This window comes from Dermacentor silvarum, chromosome 1 (genome assembly GCF_013339745.2).
Source record: "Dermacentor silvarum isolate Dsil-2018 chromosome 1, BIME_Dsil_1.4, whole genome shotgun sequence".
Lineage (NCBI taxonomy): Eukaryota > Metazoa > Arthropoda > Arachnida > Ixodida > Ixodidae > Dermacentor > Dermacentor silvarum.
This window is the reverse complement of record NC_051154.1, coordinates 62791649-62800521: the sequence shown is the minus strand read 5'-3', so window position 1 is coordinate 62800521 and position 8873 is coordinate 62791649. Positions and strand designations below refer to the sequence as shown.

Genomic DNA, 8873 nt, shown 5'->3' with positions numbered 1-8873 from the left:
GTGAAGAATACGAGAGCGGAAACCCTGTCGTGGGAGAAAGCTGTCCTGGTACAACGAGTAAGCGACTCTACGTTTGTAGTCAAACTCGGAGACCATTTTTGTATCGTGCATGTTGACCACTTGAGACCCAGCTGGATTTCGGGCTCAATGTCATCACTCCATCCGGACATAGCAAAAGCTTATCCTGAGTCTACTCCACGTACCCGTAATCAGCAGGACATTCCATCAACGCCCTCAGGAAATGATCCCTCTGGTGACTCCATGGTTAGTGCTCCTACTGCAGACCAGCTTGAGGATGTATGCACTTAGACGGCGCCACTTCAATGGAGCAACCGGCATCGTAGCCTGAGCCAGAACACTCGGCAGCGCAGCCTTCAAGCATCACCACGGCTTCAACCATGGCATCACCCGAAGAGGCCCCTTTGTGAAGAAGTAATCGCACAAGACGTCCGCCTGACCGCTATCAAGTTTCCAATTATGATCGCGGAAAGAAACGCGTGTAGCTTTAAATTAAGGATGAAGGAATGTTCTGTATCGGCCACGCGGTCTGATAAGATTGTACCAGCGATGACGTGTGCTTGACCGGCATGCAGCGTTCTATATATAAAGTGCGCTGCTGTCCGGAATAAAGGTTCTTTTTTGTGTTGTTGCCACTGATGTTTTGCCTGCTGCTTAGAACAGAACACCATTCAATCCGCTTCTGGTACTATTCGATTCGTATTCTATTCGGTCTCTAAAAGCACTGTTCGCACACCCCTATAATCATTGTGGTGCTTAAAAAAAGTGAGCTTAGGGAACAATTGAAGTAAATTTGTACGTATATGAGACACAAAAAGGTTACGTTATAGGAAGGGTACTTTATCACGACATAATATTCCAATAAACCCTACGTCATTGCGACATTGCAAGGAACATCGCCCTTAATGCAATAATTATGTATCGCTGCTGCTACCTCTAGCGGCGAGTGATGCACGTTGTTTTCTAAAGCCAACTAAGTGGCCGAGCCTATAGAAAAACATTTTTTTAATGGCATGGAAAGTTACAGATTCCATAAGATAAATCGCAACAAGCCCTTCACTATACCCATGAAGACCATCCATGCTAATCTGATGAAGTAATTCAGACTTCAGCTGGACACAGCCTGCAATGTACAGCCTTTTGTACATTATAGATAAGACTGAGAGCACTTTTTTATTTCGTGAAGAGACTGATGAAAGCATAACACACCTTCTTGTGTGCCAGAAAATACTAGGTAAACACCTTGAAAGGCTGTCGGCAAATCTACATGACTGGATAGGAGACCAATACGAGAAATTTCTTGAGCGCATGGTCATAAGAAAAACTTGCAGCACAGTGATGTAAACGGGGGCATAAGTACTGTTTCTTTTGAAATCAGGAATCTCTAAAAGTTGCTCAATCTGAATATTGTAGTTGTGGTCTCGGTAAGACGTATTCTTTGTGGATGTATACTCCTTTTCATCAGGCATCGTCCATATCCCGCATGTGTGCTTGCAAGTTTACGATACAAGTAAGAGTTTCCGATGACATATAGACTCAAATATTTCTTTTGTGCGAAGCGTGAAGTAATTTTCTAGCCGATCAGTAAGCGGAAACCAGTGGCGGGTTTAAGGTGCGTGGTCACGTATAGTCACAATCACTAATATAGCCAAGTTGCCTTCAACAAGCGTATTGAGGCTCTGGTGGGCCTTGCGCATACCACATACACTATAGTTCTTCGGCCAAGGTCGCAAGCTCTTTACTTCCCAGAAAGGTCTAACAGTACGTCCCTTTACAAAATAATCAAACTTATCGTACACGTACCTGAAAGCGCACCTATATATGAAAGTGGGCGCTCCCTTGGTAACGAGTGGTTTTGGCTCATGGTATGAACAAAATCCGGGGAGACTTAACCGACAAGTATACTGTATATAGGAGCCTCGCAAATTACGAACAAATTACGCCGATCGACAAGGCCATTGTCGCGTGCCTTTGCTATGTCACTCTCCCTGCCCTCAGTTCGTTGCCCGTTCAGTGATCGGTAACTCGATAATGAGTCATCACGTGCCTATGGCGGCTTGAATGAGCCAACAATGTGGTCACACTGTCAGCGACGTGTTCTGCAACCTTTCGCACAGTTATATAGTCCAGACAGTAGCTGCCCCTTTCAGATAGGCAAATGAAAACCGTGAAAGGCACATCGAGGTATTAGGATTTAAACCTCAAGTGACGTTGCTAGAAATGTTTTATTTATAATAAACGTGTACGGGGGAACCTCCCCTCTTGCTAGTGACAATCTGGGGATGAAGTGGAAAAGGAAGCGTAAATTGTACAAGACAAGTTAAAATTGTGCGGACGAAGACGTCTCCCGGAGGTATCGTATGGAGAGATTCCAGGGCTGGTGTAATGTAACGATTCTATTCCAGTGCTATTCCTTTTTGCAGTTTGCCGGTAGTCCGAGCGGTACTTCGCCCACGTTATCACCGGGATTGGCCTGCCGTGAACGGCGGATGATTAGAAAGGAGAGAGAGAGAATAGCTTATTGATTGTCCAGGATGGGGTCAGGGGTGGGGAAGGTTGGGAGTCCCTTCCCTCCCGGGACTCTCAGCTATCGGCCAGGAGCCGCTTCTCCTTGGTGGCGGCCTCGGCCATTCGGACAGCCTGGGACTGAGTCTCGGCGTCCGAGATGAGCAGCACCGTCTCCCACTGCTCCGTTGTAGTTATCATTTTTCTGGCTTTGTCTGTGGTGATGCTTGTAGGGCAGGCCCACAGTATGTGTTTGAGGTCCGCCCTTGCTGTGCACTTTTTACATCTGTCGCTGTGTGGTTCTGGGTAGTAGGGACTATAAAGTACCGGGTTGGGGTACACCCCTGTCTGTAGTAGTCTCCATGCAACTGATAGTCTTATGTCTAATGTTCTGTGTGCCTCTGGATATTCTAGCCTCCTCAATCGATAGTGATCTAGGATCTCTCTGTGTGTCACCATATGGTCTCTGTCGGTTCTTCGGGGCGCGGGCTGCTGTGGTGTGTTTCTTACGCTAGCTCGGCTGGTTAAGGCTCGAGCTAGGTTGTGAGCGTCCTCATTGCCGGGTAGGTCTGTGTGAGCTGGTGTCCATATTATTTGTACTCTTCTGAGCCTTTCTCCGCTACATCCCTTCATGATCTTCAGTGCTTCAGTCGAGATGCGCCCTCTCGCGAAGTTTCTGACTGCCGTCTTGGAGTCGCTTATTATGTCTTGCTTGGGTTGATGCTAACGCCATGGAATCGGGCGAAAGGAATCCTTATAATATACCGGCCCTAGGGATTATTTTTGTGGGCTGCGGCTCCCCTCTTGGCCTCGTCCATGGCTGGAAATTAAATACACACCACCCTCGCTCGTCCCCTCGGTGGCGTCGCTTGTAGGTGTAGCGTGATCGTTCATCGACTTCCGCTAAAGGCGAGCACAGTTGACTTCGTTTGATCAAGTTAAATTGCTTTAAACTTGAAAAAGTAGTAAGAAAGATTGTTCTAAGAGAAAGTTCTAAGATTGAAAAGTAAGAGTGAAAAGTTCTAAACGCTTTTATGGTTATGCACGTTAAGATAAAATGCTGGATATTCTGCCTGCCTCTCGATTTGGACTTTAACTGGAGCGCTTTCATTATTTCCCAAATAAAATTACTCTCCCGTGCCTGATAACCACTTTAAACCAGGGAGGAACGACGTTTGCCGCCATATGTTTATACATGTGGTCATGGATCTGTGAAATAACTAAAGTGTCGCGTAACAAATTTATAATTGAAAAGCTACACACATATAGATAGCAGTGGCAGGAACTTTTTTTTTTTTTTGTAAGACACCCAGAATGCCTATGCACTAAATAACTGAACACACCTTGACACTAAGCAGTCGGGCTCTGCTAAATATTGAGTTCAGGTATGTTTGCTGCGCAAGCAACGCGAAAGAACCACTGCATTCCTTTGCTCGACAGACAGACAGAAAAACTTTATTTGTAGCAAGTGAGTTTGGACTCCTTTAAGTCCCTGGACCACCACACGGTCCCACACTACGTCGAGACGGTCATGTTCCTTTTGTTCATGACGTCGGCTCTAGGCAAAAGATGGAATCATTTGCTTTCATGAGTGAATACGCCACACACCATGACGAAGCATCGACTTTACCAACTACTGGCCACAACGGCACGCGGTTTCAGCCCTTGGTAATTGTGAAAATCGTTTTAAACCGTGGCAGTGTGCAGCCGGTGTCTCCGTTTTTCCTTTCGCAAACGAAAGCGTTGAGATGATCGCGTTTTGAAAGGTGAACGTACTTCGCAGCACTTCCATAGCGAGAGGGAGGAGCACGCGCTCACACCGAGTGTCCCCACGGCGGGCGCGTGCCGCGCATGTCAGGGCTGCCCCTCCGGCCGGCCAGCGCTGTGCGTGCCGCGGAGGCGTCGCGTATCATTAACGATCTCTCAGATGCGCCTACGCGCTACAGGCGGCATGAAAGGCGCGCTAAAGGTGCGCTGCAGGGAAGCGACAGAGCGGCTCCAGCTCGAGCGGCCAATAAGCTTGGGACGTTCGCTAATCGCGCCTTAGCGCGAGCCAACTGCACAGCGTCATTGGTCGATCCAGCGCGCTTCCCATTGGCGGTTGGCCCGGCGGCAGGGAGCGGGGGGAAGGGGAGCGACGGAAGCGCTTTTATTTATAAAGCTTCCCGCTCTTGCGTCGGTTTTGCTTTGCTTTTACGTATACGCGGAGCGGTTTGGCAGGGCACGGTGGGTGAGGGCGACGGCGGAAGGAAAGAGAGGGCACCACTTCCTTCACCTGCCCCTCGGGACCTTCAAAGAGCACTGCGAGTGGCGCTTGCGGCCAGACTCGCTTGCGTGCTTCGTACTGGAAGGTTCGCCTCGTTGCCCGTTGCGGTCTTCATGACGACACGGTGGCCGCTGCTGTAGACGACGCACGCTGCCAGACTCGGATTACCTGTCTTCACCGCGCTCAATATTGACAAGATGCCGCGTTCGTTCCTCATCAAGAAGCACGTCAACGCGGGAGCCACGGCGTTGTCGCGGCCTGTAGCCGTTGTCAAGAGGCCCTGGCTGGACGAGATCTCGCACGAAGCTGAGGACCTTAGCACGTCGCCCCCGCCAGTCGTGCGGGTGCCTATGGCCTTGTCACCGGCGCTCTCCGATGGCTGCGTACCAGGTAGGGAAAACTTACTTCACTGATTCTACGTACGCTCATTGCTATTCGCGTTTGCGTTTCAAAACCTCATAAAGTGTGTATAACCGGGAGGCCCTCGTTAAGTTGTGCGTTCTGACCATGCATGAACTCAGCGTCGGTCTCTTCCTAACGATCAAGACTAGTGGTAACACTGGCGTTGCTCTTATTACTGAAGCAGGGCTGAATATTTTTGTTCACTATCCTGGAAAAAATGTTGCGCGGCGGGGTTTGCCAACTGTGACTGACAATCACAGACGGTAGCTGCGCCGCAAGACATCAAAGGGTAGAAGAGAAGCATGCGCCCTGATAAGTGGTCGGGGTATTTCTAGTTGTCTATAAATCACGGCAGTGTTTGCACACCACGGTTGAGTCGCGCGTTGGATAAGCAGGTGTCCGATAACAGGGCCTGCGAACCACACCGCAAAGACAACTGTCGGTGGCGGAGTTGTTTGATAAGCGGCCGTCGTCAACAGGCTTGCACCTGGTTTTTAACGGTTGGTCGTTTATCGATGAAAAGCCACGTGCGACTGCCGTTGTTCTGTCACTATGTGTGACAAGTGAGATATCCTACTGTTAAACACGCTAATGCAAACACTGGATCGCAGAAGCCGAGTCTTGCTTCCAGCTGCCAAAACGAAGATAAACGGTTATGCATGCTTCAAACATATTGACGTGACGATTTTTAGAAGCGCAACTTACCTCTGTATATATTCTTATGCTTCTCTGGACAGCGCCGCATCTGCCTTTAAGGGCCGATGCGACACTGCCAGATGAGACCGGTAAGGCCTGTGCATGAGCTAATGAGGATTCAATCTTCTTCCAGATATCGCGCGGCCATTCGACCTCAGCCTAAAGGCGAAAAAATCGAGTGGGAGGTCCGAGTACCCCTCCATTCACCGGCCCGTGGCCCTGACACCGCCGCCGGGAGTGGCCCTCATCGCCCCCAAGGGTGACCGGAGCCTGGACTGGCCGCACCAGCCTGCGTACCTGGCGCACAGCTACATGCCGCTCACGCTCTACCCTGTGCCGGCCGCGAGCGACTACTACGCGCCCCTGGTTCCTCCTCCTCTAGTGGCTAGCCACCCGCTGACGCCACGCGATCTGGCCAAGCAGAGCCCGCCCCAGCGAGACGCCGTGGTTCCCTCGTGGTCGTCTGGCGTCTCCTCTTCCTCTTCGGACGAAAAGGAGTCGCGTGGCTCTCCAGTGCCCCCTGAGCGGCCCCGGAGGCGGCCCGAGAACGCGCCACGCTACCCTTGCACCGGCTGCAACCGCAGCTACTCCACCTACAGCGGCCTGTCCAAGCACCGGCAGTTCCATTGCTCCGCCACCACGAGCAAGTCCTTCTCGTGCAAATACTGCGAGAAGGACTACTCGTCGCTGGGCGCGCTGAAGATGCACATTCGCACGCACACGCTTCCCTGCAAGTGCAAGCTGTGCGGCAAAGCCTTCTCGCGACCCTGGCTTCTCCAGGGCCACATCCGGACGCACACCGGAGAGAAGCCGTTCGCCTGCCCCCACTGCAGCCGAGCCTTCGCCGACCGCTCAAACCTCCGCGCCCACTTGCAGACGCATTCGGACATTAAGAAGTACAGCTGCAAGTCATGCAGCCGTACTTTCTCGCGCATGTCCTTGTTGCTCAAGCACGAAGACGGTGGCTGCCCCGCCGCGGCGCTCAACCGCAGTCAGCCTAAGCCCTAGGTGCGCTCTATTGGGGCATTATTTATGACATGTACAGACTCTAGTCGCGTCCTGTTCGCAGGCCTTGGACAGTAGAAACGGCACGGCGAGTTCCATGTCGCACGTCGTCTCGTATTTATTTAAACACATTCTTTCATTCGCTACGAGTCTCGTTTCCTTGTTCTCTTGCATAGGGCAAGAGTAACTGCCATTCTTTGCCAAAGATTGTTACCATCAGTACAGCTCGTCAGCTAGTTCGCATTGTCCGCTAAAGGAGCAAATAGGCATACCCGTTCGCAGATATCAAAGCTTAAGGCGTGCCCTGTCAGCATCAATGAAGCCTCTTCGCGGTTTCCTGTGGGCACTCAGGCCTGGCAAATACCGATGAGGAGCAATTCGGCATGCATGAGTTTCCGAAAGAAGGCGCAGTACTATTTGCTCGTCCTTTTAGTCAATTAAGCTCAAATGTGCCAGCGCTCTAACTCAAAACCTGTTGGCGGCTGTACAGTTGAATTCACAAAGCTTTTCGTTCGTAAGAAATGTCATTGGCTGGCCGCCTACGTTAATATGTTCGCTGCCAAGTTCGGCCAGCGGCTGCTCTTTAGAACAAATGTAGCGTACGAAACGCTTTGTGAATACAAGCCCAGGTGTTTGCGGACGAAGCCTTGAGCGCTGCGGGTAAGCTGCACGGGCTTTGTTCGTGTCTCAAAGTGCCATGTTTTTTTCTTTTTTTTTTTCTTGTACCTGGTAAGGAACGAGCGTAGGAGGGGAACATTCAGGCATTTGCTGTTTATAGGTGCATGAGAGGTTCAGTTCTCAGTCTGTGCCTCGCATGTCTCAAACTGAGCATGCAGCAGCTTTAGCACCAATTTATCATCTTCTTTCTTTTCTCAATGAAAGTAAGAGCTCACTTCAAACTGTACATATAATATGCTCACCCATATTTTGTCATCCGGTTAGGACTAGTCATGAATTTCGTTTTGTATTCCTGGAACGTAAACAAGACACGATATCTTTCCTCCCGAAAGGGAATCAGCCTTCTCATTATCATATGCCTGTGGCGGAGCACTGTTGCCATTTCCATTGTACCGTGCACCGTCACGACAGTTGCCATTTCAAGTTATGACTGTTGACTCAGCACCCACAGTGACTTCCATATGTATGTGTTTGTTACACAGATTTGTTGATTGCTCTTGAAAAAAAGAAATGTCATGTTCATATTGCCATACAGCTTAGAAAGCAATAAACTACTTTTTAACTTTACAGTATGGTTTACATATGCTTTCATTGTCATTTACTTCGTTTAGTTGCTGAGACCACATAAGGGTGAGGCAATCGCCTACGCATTACTTCTGACTGGTGGTCTTGAGGAACTACGCCCGCGCAAGAACGGGGATAAAAGAATGCACGTCCAGACCACCCTGGACAAAGCACCGCGTGTGTCTACTTGTGTCGTTTTGTCCCTGTTCTTGCGGACACTATTCATCAAGGTTATCACTGATTAACTAACAACAAGCCAATCTTCCAACACTGGTTGACATCTAAAGCCGCTTGGTGGTGGAGGGACTTCATTTTAAGAAATGCAGAGACGCTCGTCTGAAGCCATGCACTCTACGCTGGGAACAAGGGGGTAATATAACAATGTAGAGCATAAGCATGGAATCTAACTAACGCTAGGTGTCGCATTTTCTCTTTCGTATGATTTCGCATTACCATAGAGTTGCGAAACTCCGGAACGGCAGGCGGACAAAGCATCGGATGTATGGTTACGAGGTAAAGGGATACGAGCTAACGTTTCCCGTTGTTTGTGCGTCGCATTCACCCCGCAGTGTTTGTTACACTCTACGCGATATGACGTTATGACTTTTTTACTCTATGTGATAGACACTATTACCCTGCAGCCAGTTTTGTCACCAGACGCTATGCTATGCAAAAAAAAAAAAAAAATGTGTATGTTTCTCTGCACGGCTAACATGCACTACAGGAAAGCAATCTTACT

General features: G+C 49.7%; 1 protein-coding gene across 1 annotated transcript; it reads left to right on the top strand.

Annotated features, from left to right (window-relative positions):
* Window positions 1-4856: 4856 nt before the first annotated feature.
* LOC119464362 (protein snail homolog Sna) lies at window positions 4857-8131 on the top strand. Its single transcript, XM_037725304.2, has 2 exons — window positions 4857-5179; window positions 6021-8131. The coding sequence occupies exons 1-2, from the start codon at window positions 4987-4989 to the stop codon at window positions 6893-6895; spliced, it is 1068 nt and encodes a 355-aa protein (XP_037581232.1). The 5' UTR covers window positions 4857-4986; the 3' UTR covers window positions 6896-8131.
* The last annotated feature ends 742 nt before the right edge of the window (window positions 8132-8873 follow it).